General features: G+C 39.6%; 1 protein-coding gene and 1 long non-coding RNA gene across 2 annotated transcripts; one reads left to right on the top strand and one right to left on the bottom strand.

Moving 5' to 3' along the window:
* The first annotated feature begins 399 nt into the window (after nt 1-399).
* Nucleotides 400-2926, top strand: LOC116677183 (uncharacterized). The gene is made up of 4 exons (XR_004328943.1): nt 400-517; nt 1461-1582; nt 1849-2014; nt 2689-2926. It is a non-coding gene; the product is annotated as an uncharacterized LOC116677183 (long non-coding RNA).
* Nucleotides 2927-7574: 4648 nt separating this feature from the next.
* Nucleotides 7575-15584, bottom strand: LOC116677182 (protein Lines homolog 1-like; the record flags this gene model as incomplete). Its single annotated transcript, XM_032507834.1, is given in 8 exon segments — nt 7575-8392; nt 9458-9644; nt 10814-11132; nt 11134-11417; nt 13614-13746; nt 15018-15107; nt 15211-15494; nt 15497-15584. Coding segments are annotated over 8 exon segments (2139 nt in total), but the record flags the coding sequence as incomplete, so codon positions are not given.
* Between the last annotated feature and the right edge of the window lie 2986 nt (nt 15585-18570).

The following is an 18570-nucleotide window of genomic DNA, read 5'->3' as shown; positions in this document are numbered from 1 at the left end:
CTGTTAAACTCTACTGTATTTCTACAGTTACTTACCACAAAATGCCCAGTAAAATATCGTAATTTTCTTTTCCGGTTCATTACTGTAATATGCATTGCATTATGGGTAGTAACATTTGATTTACAGTGATTTACTGTATTTTTTGAATATGCGGTAGTCTGTTGTAAAACAACAGCAGTAGTGATACTGTAGTTAAATAAGACAGACTTCAATAAAATATTTAGTTAATGTTAAAGAAGCATAGAAATTAAATGGAAAAATAAAATATCTCTATACAATTAAATTATTTCATTTTATAAAGATATTTTACATTTACATTTACATTTATTATGCTTTTAGCTGTGAAGGTAATTTAAATTTTGTGATATGACCTCACGACTTCAAAAGAATAGCGGGTAGATACTTCAAAGGTGTTGAAAGAAGTAGCGGCTAGGGACATCAAAGGAGTACCGCTTTGGTCCGTGCGCAGCAGAGTCCGGTCACACACTCTACTCAGAGAGAGCTGGAGCAGCTTAAGGTAAGATCAATCTTTGCTAATTCTGTGACATTAAAATCTCTGCTGATAGCCTTCGCAAGCGGCGACGTTAGCTTACCGACCTGTGTCATAGCTGGGCTAGAGCAAGCTGTTAACTAGCTTCCCCCCCGAAGGAAAACTAGTCTCGCTCCAACCTAACATTTTCCCATGGTTAGGATTAGCTAGCTCTAATTACGATGTCGGTAAAGCTAACACTACTCGTTTTACATTCGCTGTTCGGCACATCTTTTTTATTTGTCACACCATTGTCTGAAATACAATGTAACCCATATTCTGGGAGTTTAAGGTCGGTTCTGCTAGCTTATGAGCTTGCTGTTGCCGTATTTTGGCTAACATTACCTCCGGTTAATGCTAACGTTAAACTCCCAATTCTGTTGGTTGGTTTGTCAGTGTTTTAGAATGATTAAGCACAACTTATTACAGCTATATTTGTGTAGTTTTTTTAGCTAAAAAAAGACGTGTGGTAAATTTAATTCATCGTTAACCACATTAAGCTCTAGTTTTGGTGGCAAATTCAGTGCCTCCAGCATTTATGGAGAGCAGTTTTTTGCCTTAGCTTCAGGGTTTGGCCACTTAAAACCATCGTGATGTCCAGCAAAGATTTGCCTCAGTGCCTTACTTTGCAGTAGTATTATTGCTTTCTACCATGGTTTATGGTGGAAAAGAAAAGTATGTATTTTCCAAGCCCCTTGAACTTAAATTTGACAGATTGTTAAACAAATTATTTAAGGACTCTTTATAATGACATAGTGATTAACTTTTAATACATCACATAACATTCTGTGTTATTCTAACAATATAAGAGTTACCTACATTATACTGGTTACCTGCATACTAATGCATGCATTTTTTTATCTTGTTGTAATTGTATTTATAACCCCATGCATGCACTTTAAAAAATAATTTTTCATCATTTCAAATGTAGAACAACAACCAGTGACTGGAACAACTGAGAGAGACGAAAGAAGGAAGCTGGAAGAAGGCTTGACCCCATGACCCACAGGAGCACATGATCCCTTTCAACAATCTATCCTCATACAACAAAAAGTATGTACAGGTATACGTTTTGCAACCTGTGTACTCAAGAATTAGAAATATTCTGTAGACATGTGAAAAAACATCACTAACGGCAAACTATAGGTTTTCTTGTGGAAATGAGCAATGTCCCACTTCCTTTAAACAGGAACCACAAACACATACGTGTGTGTGTGTGAGTGTGTGTGTGTGTGTGTGTGTGTGTGTGTGAATAAAGGGCTGTATTTAAAGATGACTGCTCTTGATTATGAAAATCTTAAACCTGTTTTTCTTTTAAGATTCTTCTTAAGGATCAACCCAGATGAGGGCACCAAGTGCACTGCTACTGTGGGTACAAGCTACAAGACGGGAAGAGTCGTCCAAAGAAAGGTGACGAGTATGTGCTCCAGAGTCACCACCTTCCTCCAACGGCTCACCGAATTTGAGTGGATGACATCAAACTAGGTAAGCATTTTCTTGTGTGATGTAAAATAGTTAACATCAGAAAAATGATTACACAGTACGATGAAGTGGTGCGGCTACGTACCCTTCCTGCTCCAACAATGACACAACTAAATCATCCTGAATTTACCACTTGTGTAAGTAGAGGTCACAGTTATGCAGCAAAAGCTACAAAGTGTTGTTTTAATTTTAGTTAAAGTTTTCTTATGTTTTTTTTGTATAAGTGACTGATAAGAATAACAATCTTTGAAGTTGGTCCAGTACTGAGCGAGAACACTGTGACCTGCAGCTTTCAAACCGGGTTCTAATGTAATCATATAGGGCAAATGTGCGTCGTCAATTTCGTCCACTAAAAGTTCTGTTTTTGCCACTGATGGTGTCAACATATTATTTTAAGTTTCTGACACCCTTTGGAAAGGATCCTAACAGAGATTAACCTTTTACTTAAAGAGGAAGATCCTTAGTTAGATCAGTTTTGTGAAACGGCTCCAAAATCATCATCACCAAACCCATCGACAGACAGCAAAAGAAAGTAGAAAGAACCTTTGAATTATCTGGGGACTTCACTACTGGTGACTTATTTTGTATACTGTCATATTCTGTTTATGCACAAGTTTTAAGTTTGTTAACAGTTTAGATGAGAGAAACTCATGATCATTTCTCTGCTTCTCATACAGTCCAGTATGGACCCCCCCACCAGAGCATCTCTGGATTGGAGGCTCCATCTTGGCCTCTCTGTCCAGCCTTCCAGAAGATGTGGCTCAGCAAGCAACAGTACCATGGGTCCGGCCTTCACAAATCCTTCTAAGCAGACTGTTCCTCCTTCCAAAGCCCAACAACTTCAGCTTTGTGGTAACAACCACACCACATTTTGTATACATTTGCAAATACAGGTTATTTAGTTTTCAGCGGGATTTAAAATGTTCAATTCGTTTGAGAGTCAATTCAAATGGTAACTACATTGTTCAGACTGTATTTGCCTCTGAATGCTGCCCAGTGTTTTGGCGCATATTTAGACATCGTTTTAGTATCACTTGTATGTCAATTTCTGTTCTTTTGCACTTTCAGAGTTAAAAAATATCTTGTTCCTGATGTTTTTACCTGAAAATAAAAATGTATTACTTTTGTACATGGGCTAAAGTCAATTATTTGGAATTTATTAAATTCAATAGAATTTATGTAAAATATTTAAAATTGTTTGTACAGCCAATGCCAAATAGTGTAAAACATTGTGAACCACAATTACAATAAAACTATAATACAGCAAGACAATTTCAGTATTATTTAGCAAATTGTAATTATAATATGATTACTGTAAGGGTATTATACAGTAAAACTAAGTTACAGTAAGGGTACTTTTTCTACTGTAAAACTAAGGTACAGTAAAGGTATTATATTACTGTAAAACTAAGGTACAGTAAGGGTATTTTTACTACTGTAAAACTAAGGTACAGTAAGAGTATTATACTGTAAAACTAAGTTACAGTAAGGGTATTCTAATACTGTAAAACTAAGTTACAGTAAGGGTATTATACTGTAAAAAACATTTACGGTTATGATACTGTAATCGGGTAGTTACAGTAACTTTGCCAGTAAGTTACTGTAATCGGGGAGTTACAGTAACTTACTGGCAACGTGTTGCCAGTAAGTTACTGTAAGGGTTTTTATACTGTAAAAAGCAATTACAGTTATGATACTGTAATCGCGTAGTTACAGTAACTTACTGGCAACACGTTGCCAGTAAGTTACCGCAAAAATACAATAAAAAGTCTAACAGTGTAGGCTCAAGTTCAAACCCTTATTTACAACGCGAGAACATGTTTTACAACCATATGCAGAAATCTATATAAGCTATATCTAATTCTTTGTACATTTAATGTTCATACAGAACAATCAGAAAAAGACAAAAAGGAAAAAAGTAAGTGACTTCAATACACGCTGTGAGCATATATGTAAAACAATATTCATGTTTTTTTATTCTTCTGACATCACCAAAATTAAAAGATTAAGAAGCATGGTGGTGTTCCCGGTGTGATGAATGTAAACTACACTATATATGTATATAGACCACGTTATTGGTCCAGGGATGTGAGACTAATTGAGAAGGTTATGAAACCAAAGTAGCTATAATAAAAAAAATTAGGTCTATATATTTAGGAATAACACAAACTGTCCTTTATTAGAGAAGGACAAGCAACAAGAAAATGAAATCATGAATGTATTTGTCTCTGACCAGTCAGTCATTATCATCATCTGGAAATATCGCTGCATTGTCCCACTTAATCTCCGGAGCATCCTGTATAAACCTAAAGCTGCACAGACCACGGACGCTGCGCTGCTCATCTCCACTTTTGCAGAGAGAGTGGACACTGAAGCGATGCACAGGTCTGCCGGCAGGCAGCGGCCACCGGGCAACGGGCAGCGGCCACCGGGCAACGGCCACCGGGCAATGGCCGCCGGGCAGCGGCCGCCGGGCAGCGGCCGCCGGGCAACGGCCGCACGCCTGACAGCCTCGACACACTACCGGCCCGGGAAAAGTCCAGACTCTCCCGATTGCTACTCTGCATCTGGGTGCCAGTGCAACCATTTCTAACCATCTAAAAAACTCCTAGGCCTATAGTAGGGTTTAAATCAAACTCCTCTAAATAATGCATGTTAATAAAAAATAAAGCAGAACACATTCAGAAGACAACGGAATAATTTAAACACGTTTATTTCGGATCAGAGCGGCAGCTGATTTGACACATGAGACTTCAGAATTAATCTTAGCCTGGCTGTTAGCCTGCTCTGGACCAGGCTAGCCACAAAGAATATATCTCCATGGTTACTTGGCTGGGTTTAATTCAACCTGGTTTCATGCAACCGAGTCAAAGCTAAATTCATCCAGGATAACTTGAGTATCCCGGCTTAATCCCTTATCCTGGTTTTGTACAACAGGTCCCTGGTTTGTTCAGCTTTTGTTCTCGTATTCCTGTGCTTGTTTTTTTATCCCTGTATTTATTTTTTTGTCTGCCTTTCTCAGAACTTCCTTTGGTTGTTTGTACTTTGCTTTTTGTTATTAAATTCTCAAGCTCGACTTTTCACCTGCCTCCTCTCTGCCTTTGGGTCCACCATTTCACGCACCTCACGACAATATACAGTTCTGATTCAGTTAGCATCTTATTCTACTACTTCCTAGTCAGTATTTAATTTCCTTGCTTACATACAGTATACGTGCAATGCAAGATTTAGCTAAATGAACTGGACAGTAGCGTGTGTGTGTCTGTCTCTTTAATAGCGTAACAACTGTGTAAGATACAGTCACTTAACAAGTGTGTATTTGAGATCACAACGAAGGCCAGGTGAGGACAGGTGAGGACCGAGCAAGGGCCTGGAAGTCTGTGGGTAGGAAGTAAGGAAAGGGCCAATGCCACCCTATTTTACCCCACTGGCCCGATCTGGCATCATGGCTGGATGCCACAGTTTCATTTCCTATCAATTCTTCAAAATAAAAGTCCTCCGTCATTTTGTTATTTAAATTCTTTTATTGTGAAGCGGCAAAAATCAGGAAAAGTTGGATTTTTGTGATACAGGTAAACCCCAATACAATGCTGGTAGATGTGTGTGTGTCATTCCAACAAAAAATGAAGGGGTAAAGTTTGACCCTGAATTGACCGTTCTTTTCTTTGTTTTTTTGTGTTTTCTCAAGTTAAACATTTTTAAAATGAAAGAAAAGAAACTTGTCTCATCAAATACGATATTTATTAATGGCAGCAGTAAAGCTAGGTTAGCATGAAGGCCAGGTAAAAGGCTAGCTGGAGACTTAGGCCTATATACAGGCCTAAATGTATTTGAATTTATTTGTAAAGTTGTAGGTATGGCTGATACTGGGGCAGGGCCGTCACAGAAAAAGGAAATTAAACGAAGAATAACGTTAAAGCTAAAAGGGAAAGTGACAGACAACGGGGACAAATACCTGAGTCAATCTTGGACGGGCTTTTAACAGATGGAGACAATAACGTGATTGTAAAGGATTCAACCCCCCCCCGAATGGCCCTTAGGTACGTAATTTCTACTCCATTCATAAAATAACGGTAGATTGCGTGATGTGGTTGTAAGTCAGTAGCCATATTTCTTTTCAGACCGTTTGTGTTGGCATACGTTCTTTTCCTTTGTCCCCCTGTAACATTACTTGTGTAAAGTGTCCTTGGGCTTCATGAAATGTGCTATATAAATCTAAGTTATAATGTTGGTTGCTAGAAAAAAAAATCGTAATGCTTTGGCACATGACAAAGTGACAGTGATACCCAGTTTAGCTCGCAATACATCCAAAGAAGGTTAAGTGACCGTATGCAACCCTTGAAATGCACAATGCATCTGTAACATCTTCTCTTATTGTAAATGAAAGATTTTTTGTCTGTCTGAGTGACTATATGACCTCCCAGTAATGCTAACTCAGTAATCTACAGTGGGCAATAAAAGCACCGTATAGAAAAACACTACCGCTTTAGTCCAGATCGGCCACTAGAATCAACACAAGCTAAGTCCTGGCACCAAAACAACTGTGGTAAAAATGGCATTAATAAGATTGAAGAATTCAAACAGATATTTAAATGCAAACTTTTCCTAGTAGGGCTGCACAATAAATTGTTTTTTTTAATTGCCATCGCGATAACTGCCGTGATATACACATTGAGAAAGACACTCACAGCGATAGTTGAAAGAAAACATTTGTAGAAAACTGCACTTTATAATCTAACTCACTTTTTATAGTGGTGCCTTTTGTATTCAATTAAGTGTTTAAATTGTTTAACCCTTGTGTTGTCTTCCTTGTCTTGTTGTCAAAATTGAAAATCAACACTTTTGTTAAGGCTTTTAATCAATGTTTAAGTTTTTCCTTCTTTTTTCCTCTATCTTTCTTTTGACACTAAACTAACTTATTAACTTTAGTTTTACAGTTATTTTAGGAATTTATGGTCCATAAATCTCATTTATAGGAAACTATAGCTACTGTTTGTGTTAGACAAGCAGAAATTAGGAATTATTAAGAATGAAATTAAAAGGAATGTATGTTGATGGATAATCACAGACTGGAATATGTCAACTTATAATCAATACTCTTTCAAAAATGCTATAAAATTGAATAAGACTTAAAAAAATGAATGAAAGTAGTAGAATGTTATACTGGGTTATATATATATATATATTACAATTGGATAATTAAAAAGAACATTGATATAGGAAAACGGGTCAATCTGACCAGAGGAAAACATGAGGGTTAGTTAAAGAATGTTGGAAATTATTTCCTTTAAATTTGTTTTATATTTAATAAGAACTTTGTTGTATTTTAGCAGGATTCTGAAAGCCGCAGAAGGGCAGAACTGAGTACACTTTAATATCTGTTTACTTATCGCAGGTAATATCATCATGGCAACATTCAAACGTTATCGCATATTTTCGTCATATCGTGCAGCTCTATTCCCTAGTAAATAGTCACTCTCAAATGCAGTAGTTAGTAAAGTAATTCAATTACTTTTGAGAGAAATAACTGGTAACTGTAATTAATAACTTTTTTTTTAGTAACTTAAAACACTGGACCATTTTAATTAAGCTTCATAACCAAACAAAACATATGTTGTACATCTTTATCATTTATTGAAATGTAAGAGACGTGATAGCTTGGAACAGTTCTCTACTTGTGCTAAGAGCTTCAGGAGTGAAGAGGGGTTGTATGGGAAGAGTTTCTTTGTCTGCAGCCTGGTCACCACCTCTCTGAGCTCTGACATACAGACGACTGCTCTGGCTAATGTTTCCCAGGCCACCTGGCCCGGGTGAGGCCCCATCTCAGACGCCTCATATTGTTTCTGCCTGATAGGTACTGTTGGTCCACTGATCTCTTGTTTCACATCGAAGGCACTAAATGTACTTTTGTCGCATACAAGTGCCTCTGGTTCATCCTGAGAAACCTCCATGTTCTCTGGATCAGACTCGTCAGAACTATCGTACTCTACCAGGTGAAAACCAGCAGCCAAACTGACCCTTCCCACTGGTTCGGACTGGGCACAGGAGCTGAATTTAACCCGATCTGACTCACCCTTACATGTCACCTTTAAAGTATCAGCAGCACATGAGGCAGTAAGAGACTGCTGCAGGGAGAGATGAAAGTGCAGCGAGCGGATTCTTCCGCACGCTGCAGTGAAGCCCTGCCAGTCCGCTCGCAGGTATTTGAGGTATCGCACAAAGTACTCCAGGAAGCAGGTTTCAGTGGAAATGAGGAAGTCCAGGAGGATGCTGTGGTCAAAGGAGATGCTCTGAAGCAGCAGCAGGAAGTGGCAGTGAGGGTTGCAGCCAGAGGCACAGGCCGCCTCCAACACAGCAAAGTCATCCAGCCCAGAACACATTCTGCAGGGAGAAACATCAGAGAATCCCAGTGAAACTTGATGCAATCTGTGTGGTTTTCAGTCTTTTATTATGTGCTATGGTTTATTTGCCTCATCCATCAAACTTGTACCCAGTCATAAATAGTGGTTGCTGAACTGATGTGTAAAACAAGCCACAGTGTTGTGAAAAGCCCCTTTCTGACATTATACTGTAACCAGTGTTGGGCGTAACATGCTACAAAAGTAACAATTACAGTAATGTATTCCTTTTTTCTGTAACACAGTAATATAACGCATTACTAATACAATTTTGGTAATATCATACCCATTACAATGTCAGTATCGCGAGTTACAACGCATTTTAACCCGAAATTAAGTGGGGTTTCGGTTTTTTTAAGAATTCACTGGCACCTCGAAACATTTTGGCACCAGAGAAAAAAAGTCAGTGATTAGTATTTCCTGTTGCTGGAATTTGATGGTTGAGATGACTGCGTAACATCTGTGTCCCAACAGGTAACGCTACGGACATCTGTGTCCTGTCAGCATGGACAGCAGTGTGTCTGAGCAGCTGACAGATAAAAACATGTCAGGAATTAACGTTTAGGCTGGTAAAAGCATCACATTTTATCAACGATGGAAAGTAAGTATACTGAACTTCAATACAACAGCAAGGTATTTTTAATTGAGTATTTCCATTTTTAAGCCTATTGTAGGCCTAGATTTTTACTTCACTATTTGCTTTAAAGCTTTAGTTACTTACTGCAGATTGAGATTAATAATACAGAAGACTGTGAATAAATGCTGGTCCATTAAAGTTGATAAAGATGAGACTTTGTTGATCCTGTGGTAAAATTCACAAGCTACCTGCTAAGTTGTACTTTCGCTGTTATTTTGGTGAAAGTAACACAGTATAAAGCATTACAATTCAGAGACAGTAAGATTGTAATATAACTACTAACTCTCAAATGACAGTAATTAATAATCTAGAATGTATTACATTTTGGAAGTAACTTGCCCAACACTGACTGTTAAACATACATACTGATGATGAGAATGAATGACACATTGGTCTGTACGCCTGTTGTACCTGTGATGGAGAAATATGGACAACAAAGCTTTGGCGGCCTCCATCATGTCGTCGTCCTGTTCGCCAAACAGCAGGCTGACCCAGCAGCACCGATGAGTGTTCTCTGTCAGCTGGACACCGCACCGCCTCAGGAAGCCCCACAGACTCTGCAGATACCCAGACACCTCTGTGGCACTGTCCACCCCTGCTGTGAGAAGACAAAGGCAGGTATCAGCATAACCCTGTGTTTCCCATCCATACGCCCACATAGATAAAATCCAAATTGCATTTTATTCTCTCCAATCAATGATGTATTTTTTACAGCACACACAGACCAGTGGCTTCCAAGTCCCTACCCCTTGTAAAGTCACTATAGGCTGTAATATTAACAGTCTATGGAAGTCTCACACCACGTGCATGACTGCGTCAACGCTTCGTTTCAGGCTCAGAGGCTATCGTAGCATTTGGCTGGTGGTCTTGCCCTTGGATTTCTGGCGATTTGATAAATATCGAAATAGTAACAGTATAATAACAGTTCATAATGCTAATACTCTAGTGAGGCACCAGCTGGCTGAGCATTCATTCACCAACACTGCGTCTGTCGTCACTTGTCAGACAGTCTGGCTATTCGCTGTTGATAAATACCAAAGCTTCGAAGTCTAAAGTTCACTTTAAACCCAGCACCAACTTCTTCAAACATTTATCATGTGACATCACATGATAGGTTGTTAAATGTGAATATTTTCTAGTTTCTTCACTCCTCTGTGACAGTAAACTAAATATATTTGAGTAGTGGACAGAACAAGACTCTTCTTCTTGGGCTTTTGGGAAACTCTGATCCATATTTTCATAATTTTTTGTCAGTTTGTAGACCAGGTAACTAATTGAGAAAATAATCAACTATTAAACTAATCTTTAGTTGGAGCCTAGTCTTGCATTGCCAGACCTTCCTCCACAGAGCTGCAGAGAAAGGTCTGGCTAGTCCATACAGCATTCCGGGATGGGAGAGACATGTGCTGGTTTATTGGCATTTCTTTAAACCAATCACAATCGTCTTGCTATGCGCCGGACTGAGCAATGGTGCCCCTGCAAAATAACCTTGGAAAGGAACTTGTTTTGGTGGAATGTGTATGTTTTAGGTTGTTTTATTTGTGAAAACTCAGATTGGACGACAGATAGTCTAGCTAGCTGTCTGGATTTACCCTGCAGAGAGCTGAGGAGCATAAAACCATAGTCCTCAAAAATCCACCGGAGTTTAGAATTACAACACAAAGAAAACGGAAGGTAACAACATCCGGCTGAATTAAGCAGCACCGGAGCAATCCCAGAAGTGGAACGTCATGATATAGACTAGCTGCAGCTCTACTGGATTCTCACCTGTTCCCCCAGCGGTTTGGATGTGAAGCTCCATGGACTTGAGAAGAAGCAGGCTGACAGCTCTCAGCATCACACAGTCTGGTTTCTGACCTTCTTCCCCTCTGATGGATCTGGTCCCCCCAAAGAATGAGGAAGACTCCACTTGAACACTGTGCAACCAATCCGCAGCCACGGCTGTTAACACACTCTGAGACAGCACACTCATGTCCGAGTCAAAGTGCTTGTGTTTCAGCCCAGTGAGCAGCACTTCTCCTAAAGCCAAGTCCTCTCCGGCCTTCTGATGAACAGCTCTCTTCAGAAGCAGCAGCGCTCGTTTTTTTGACAAAATACTCTGAGGAGGAGCTGATTATCCTGAGGAGCGCTGAGGAGTGAATGTAGGTCATTCTTGGACTCTCCAGACAGACGCCAGCTCCACATATGACACTGCATGCAGTCAGCAGCTCCAGCAGGTCCAGCAGGAGACAGAAGGTTGTTCCCCAGCGTCCGCTGGTGCTGGGAAGATCCACCAAACACTGCATTGTCTTGTCTCTCTCCTCGGAGAGAAACTTTGAACATAGAGCACTTAGGCTGGAGTCAAAAGCTGCCAGAAGTTTCCAAAGGATTTCTGATGGATGAAAAGAAATGCATTTAACATGAGAGATTAGACGCAACAAGGATCACACTGCAAGTAGTCATGCATTGCCAGACCTTAAGCCGGGCGGAGCCACGGCGCCGCTGAAAAATAGTCTGAGAGGAACTGTTTTGGTGGAACATGCGTGTGTCCAAAAGTTTTAACAGAAAACTCAGATTGGACAGATAGTCTAGCTAGCTGTCTGGATTTACCCTGCAGAGATCTGAGGAGCAGGTAACCATAGTTCTCAGAAATCCAGTTTAAAATTCCAACACAAAGAAAGTGAAAGGTAACGGATATCCGACCAAAAAGAGTGACTTCCAGGGGAATTTCCGGCGGCACCTGAGCAATTCTGGAAATTAAACGTCCTGGATATGGACTACTTTGGAAGCAACCTGGGCTGCTCTACTACGGCACTCATGTTACTCTTAGCAATTTTGAACATTATAATTTTATGCAGTGATCATTTCATCACCTAAGTAATAAAGTAAAGAGGATTTGCTGCTTTCTGTTTTTTAATCGCCAGAGCAACAATGGTCAACGAAAGCCCCAGACTCAAGGCAGGGTTTGGATAAAGTTCCTTTGATGTTCAAAAAATTTGGTGGCAACATTGCTATCATCTCCAGGAACATATTAAATGCTTTTGAAAACATTTCACCTGATAGAATGTCAACCATCTGAAATTTTGTGCATTTAAGACACACGTTTAATGACTTTTGAATGAACAAAAACTCACAAACATTTGTACCCATGTTCAAACTATTAATTATTTTGATTGATATAGCAATTGGGCTTGGCTTTCTTTAGACTTCTGGGGGGATCTGATGGCATGTCTGGCTAATTACAAACAAAACAAACAAATAACATCCATATTTAGTATATTGGGGGGTACCTGAGCTAAGGGTGTAACGATACATCAATCTGGATAGCTATATCATGTCAATTCTCAATGATCCAATATTAAACAAAGGGAAAATATTGATACGTATGATCATCTTTAAGATGCGCCTTTATTTTGAAATAACTGACTGCTTTACTAATTAACTAAGTAATTATACTAATTACTTTATAAATTAAGATGTATTATAAATTAAACTACCCAACAATATATAGGCCTACAAGTCCAGCTAAAATGATTAGCCGATTAATCACATTGACTTATGTCAGTTGATTGAAAGAACTGTTTGAATAGTTTCCAGTTTCTAAAATGTGGAGATTTCTCTTTTACTTTAATACATTTCCTGATGATACTTAGTAATGCAGGACTTCTCCTTGTAACAGAGTATTTTTACAGTGTGATTTTAGCACTTTTAATTAAGTAAAAGGATCTGAATACTTCTTCCACCACTGTTTATTTTATGCGTTAACATAAAGGAATGAATATCATCTGACATACCAGATATTTTTGGGCAATTTCACTTTTACGGTTACTTGGCATGGGCTCTATCGGTATTCCCCTTAAAAATCCAGTATCGGCCGGGCTATGGTTTTCCTGTAGCCCATTTTATGAGCCAATCAGTGTCCTAGGTTTGGGAGATAGCAATGACTGTGATGCACAGTATGATGATCCTGGATCAGGGAAATAAAAGCAGAAGATATGTGGAGCTGATGAGCATGAAGTTCTGCTGTGACCAACAGGGGTGATAAGAGTTCACACAACGGCAGAGTTTGGCGGTCACTCAGGTTTAAGCTAAATCAGGGACCGATTCTACAGATTTCATGAGTCATATTTAAAACTTTTTAAGACCATTATGAAGTAAATCTAAGACCTATATCACAACATAAAAAATGGCATAGTCCGAAAAACATTGTCTCAAACAATTTCCTTACTTCCACACTGGCATCATAGGACTGGTGTCTAGATCGGCTGCAATATAAGTTGCATGTTGGTCTCATTTGTAGTCATAAGACAGCAAATTATATTTGGACAGAAGAAGTACAACCTTCTAAAGCACTGCAGGAACATTTCAATGAGCATTAGAGGTAGCGTTACTACTGACGTAGGAAAATTAAGACCCATTGAAAATTATTAAAGACCTAGAACACAATATTTCAGCGAATGTAAGACTTTTTAAGGCCTACAATTTAGATTTTAATTTTTTTTAGATTTTTAAGACCCGCAGAAACCCTGGAAATGAACAGACAGCTTCTGCTCACAGTGTAAATGGAAAAAAAAACTAACAGGTTTACCTTGATGTGCTCCTTTAAGAAGTCGTTTTAAGACTTCAGTCAGGGACCACAGACATGTGTCCAATTCGGGACCAGGGACTGAGATGTAAAACGCCTGCACACACTTCTGCTGCCAGACAGGACTGACTGCACCCTGAGAAATCAAAGTCCATCTCATACACATAATGTTGGAACATAGTAGATTCTATATACATACATAGATTCTATATAAGGTTAGTATTGGTCAAGAAATCATTGCTCAATATTTACGTCTAAACCCTACCACTTCATCTTCTCCTGACCTGTTGGCCTTTCTGTTCCAAATTTGTACAGCAGCTTTTAGGCAAAAACTCTTTACATGTGCTCACTGACACTGTCATTTATTTCAAGCAATCTTCTATGACAATAAACACTGAATAACTTATAAACATGGCTTGTACAGACTTCATACTTTCCTATACTTTTTTTAAAAGGGATATGATATACGAGTATTAATTCGGTGTGGTTAAAAAAGGTTTACCAGTGAAGGAGTTTGAAACAAAAGAGAAATGAAGGAAATGAACGTCCTTTGCTTGCGACTAGTAATGTTCCCCTGACAGAGAAATTCATTTTTATAAGTCTTTTATTTCATATTTCTCTGTAGTAGTGTCCTAAAATATTATAACTTTCATGCTTATTATATATTCATATCTTGCTTATTATATTTTATAATCTTATATGCACATTTAACCAACTGTGTTTCTAACTAACTTTGTTTCTTTAAGCTGTTGCCCCATAGCACCACCGAGGCACTAAATGTCTTAGGTTCGAGGTCAGTCAAAGTACACGTCGCCTAGCGACCTGCACTCTGCCCTGGTTGTATTAGTGAAGGCATAAACCAAATAACAGATGTCACCTAGTATCAACAACTGTGAATCTTTGTGTGTGAGCGTGTTTCAATAAACAGTCGGTGCCACAGAGATTTTCCAGAAGTTCCCCAGGAGTGTTGCTGCAGATAGGTCGCTCTCGCGCGGTGCTTCCCTCTTGCTGCAACAGTCTATTAACTGCATATTTGCCGTCTGCGTCTTGTTTCTTTGCTTGACCATGTTTATTTAGTAAGTTAAAGTGTTATGAACCTGACATCCCCCCTTTTATACTGTGTTGAGGAATGCTACGTACAAATGTTTGTGTAAATGTAATTACAATGGCTTTAACTGACCCCACAGAGTGACACAAGGTATTATGGACACATTGGAGCAAATCTCTGTATGTATTTTAATCCCTTTTGAACTTCAATGTATAGAACTGTCTGGTCTGGGTTGTTGTGTTTTACATACTTTTATACCGATATGGTATGTGCTGAATTGAATTGAAGAAGTTTTCTAAGCAAACTTTGCTAAAACCACAGTATTTCTTAAGACCTGGACTGCAGCCCTTGGAACTCACAGATGTGTGGAGCTGATAGATCACACACGTTGATACGGTCTTTGCAGCCAGATGTGAGACGATCTGGTCCTCAGCCTGGAACTGCTGCACCTGTGGAATAGTCCTCGTTAAGATATCACTGTAGAAACCACGTACGATGTTGACATGTAGCTTTGTGTTTTTGTAATCAGCCTGAGGATGAGTGGGCACTTACAAGTAGTGACATGAGATCCATGTCTTGGAACAACACCGTCAGCATCCTGACGCAGTATGATGAGACAGCTGGAGACAGGCTGCGAGACGCCAGGTTGAAGGTCATCTTCTCCACCAGAGTCAAACTGATGCAGCTCAGCTCCGCGCTGGTCTCACGGGGACTCTCTCTGTCCTCGCCGGGGACCAGTCCGGAAAATATCACGCAGGCACGCACCGGCTGGGGCATGTTCCCATCAGAAAAACACGTGTACGCCTCTGTCAGACAGTCGAAGCGCTCTGTCATGGGGAGAAGGCTCTGCAGCTCGCTGAGTGCTCCATGGTGCTGCCTCTCCATGTGGAACACACAGTAACAGAACTTCTCCCTCCTCTTACCTCCTAGTTGTTTTCGTGTTTTTTTTTTCTTCTGCTGCTGCTTGTGCTTTTTTCTTCTTATTCTCTTATTTAATGGCGGATTGCAAACAACTTTCAGGTGCATACCGCCACCTACTGTACTGGAGTGTGTAACGTCATGGTAGTTTACTATTATCTTAAATTCTACTCATCAACCCTGTTTCTTTTAAAAATGTAGTTAGTGCCTTCCTGGTGATTCTTATCTTTTTTCCTTCTCCGTCCGATCCCAGTGACCCCATCAGATTCCACTCCCACCCTGCCTCCTGAACCCCATCCTTAAACGCCCGTCTTTCCCCTTCATTCACTGTGCAGTACAATAGTTCATGTTCAGCATTTCTTTAACTCCACATTTTTCACAGGTTTTATAAGTCCTTTCCCCATTAACAAGGTGCCCTTCAGTCCTTTGTTACCCACTCTAAGGCTTGTCATTATAGACCTAATTTCCTATAATTCGTTATACTGAGAGATTGTTGTATTTAATAATGTCCCCTTCATTTTCTGTCTTCCTCCCACCATTTATGCCATATTGCAATTCCTTCTTCTTAACCACAGCTTTTCCTAGAGGAATTGGAAACTGTTATTTCCTTTAGTAATGCCACTTTAGCTAGTTTGTCTGCACTCTCGTTCCTTATAACCAAGTCCAAAATATATATAACAAAACTCCAAACCACAACAATGTATACTTGACTACTCACTTTTAAATTTTCCTAGACTTCTTAAAGCTTTTGACACTGTGGAGCACAAGTTCCTTTTTCATTCACTTAGGAGATTTGGTGAGTTCTTTAGCAGTGCCATCAGAACTTTATACAACAATGCTAATTGTTCCATTACGCCTAAACATGGATCCTCTCCTAGATTTGATGTACAGCAGGGCATCCGTCAAGGTTGTCCCAAACACTGTATCTTTTCTTACTTGCCGCCCAACGTCTATGTACTTATTTAAGAAGGTATTACTATTGCTGATAGAACTATTGTTCTCAGTCAGCGGGCTGATGACCCTACATTGTTATAGGTTAGCTCACAAAGTTCCTTCTATTCTTACTCCTAGGGAGTTTGATTGTTTTTTTTAGAGTTAATAATAATATCCCTATTGGTAATATCCCTGTTCTAGGTAATGTACTTGATATTGATATTGATAAGCACCTCCGTGACGCACTATCCAAAGATATAGTTACTCTGGATGGCATCACCCTGGCCTCCAGCACCACTGTGAAGAATCTTGGAGTCATCTTTGATCAGGACATGTCCTTTAATTCCCACTTAAAGCAAATTTCAAGGATCGCCTTTTTTCACCTACGTAATATTGCAAAAATCAGGAATATCCTGTCTAAAAATGATGCAGAAAAATTAGTCCATGGATTTGTTACTTCTAGGTTGGATTACTGCAATTCTTTACTATCAGGCTGCTCGAAAAAATCCATAAAGACTCTACAGCTGATCCAGAATGCTGCGGCACGTGTTCTGACAGGAACCAGGAAAAGAGATCACGTTTCTCCTGTTTTAGCTTCTCTGCATTGGCTTCCTGTAAAATCCAGAATAGAATTTAAAATCCTTTTCTCACCTACAAAGCTCTTCATGGTCAGGCTCCATCTTATCTTAAAGAGCTTATAGTACCTACAACCCTAGAAGAGACCTACGCTCCCAGAATGCAGGGTTACTGGTAGTTCCTAGAGTCTCTAAAAGTAGAACGGGAGCCAGAGCGTTCAGCTATCAGGCTCCTCTACTGTGGAACCAGGTTCCAGTTTGGGTCCGGGAGGCAGACACCGTCTCCACAATTAAGAGTAGGCTTAAGACTTTCCTTTTTGATAAAGCTTATAGTTAGGGCATAGAATCGAATATTGTTAGGGAGTAGTAGTTAGTCACATAGTTTTTCAGATTTATCTATCATAAATATAACTAAAGGGAGACTTGGCATACCAGCCCGATCCGGTTGGGAGAGTTCTGGCCCGGCCGGGCTGGAGCTCTCTTTACCTTGTCTCTCTTGGTTTTGCTGTAATAATTTTAGACAGCTGGGGATTTATTTTGATACACTGAGCTCCTCTCTCTATCTTTCCATCTTTTCATTTATGTGCATCCATGTCCCAGAAATGCTTGTTACTAACCTAGCTCTGGGGAGTCATTCCCCGGAGTCCTTATGTTCTTTTTTCCCCAGTATGTTCCTTGGATCAGAGAGGCTCCGAAATCAGGGTAGCAGCTGTCGCCATGGTCCCGCTACACGTTCTGTGATGCCATGTTCAACTGCTACACTGCGGTGCCCTGTACGTCCTGCTACGTCCTGCTGTGCCTTGTAATGCCGCACAGCGTCCTGCTATGCCATGAACTACTACAAAGAACTGCTACAAACTACTAATTTTTCTATTTTGTTATTACCACTCTTCATTCTAACCCCAACCGGCCGTCAGACACCGCCTACCAAGAGCCTGGGTCTGACCGAGGTTTCTGCCTAAAGGCAGTTTTTCCTCGCCACTGTCGCACTGTTGCTTGCTCTGGAGGAAACTACTAGAACTGTTGGGTCCTTGTAAATTCTGGAGTGTGGTCTATCTGTAAAGTGTCTTGAGATAACTCTTGTTATGAATTGATACTATAAATAAAATTGAATTGAATAAATTGAATTGAATATTGATGTTGGTAGAAGTTGCTTCTCTCCACACGGTAAGAATAAAATAGTTTGTCAATTTTTTTTTTTTTTTTTAAAACACATTAGTACACCCTCGTCACACTGGTCCAGTTTTGTTAGAGATAAAGGTTGGGCCAAGGTCTGGCTTCTGCCGCAGAAGTTTTGTCTGACTAATAAGTCAAAGATTTTTCAAAATGCTTTGTAGGTTTTACCCAACCAACCACTATGCACAGAAGCTCAAAAACACAATGAAAACTGTACATTTGGTGGGAATCAAAGAGAACCTCTTGTGGTTTCTTTAACTATGACAAAAACCTAACCTCTCAATTTAATTAATCAACCTGATTTATTTTT

The sequence above is a fragment of the Etheostoma spectabile genome, unplaced genomic scaffold (assembly GCF_008692095.1).
Source record: "Etheostoma spectabile isolate EspeVRDwgs_2016 unplaced genomic scaffold, UIUC_Espe_1.0 scaffold00004512, whole genome shotgun sequence".
NCBI lineage: Eukaryota > Metazoa > Chordata > Actinopteri > Perciformes > Percidae > Etheostoma > Etheostoma spectabile.
This window is presented reverse-complemented; position numbering and strand designations above follow the sequence as displayed.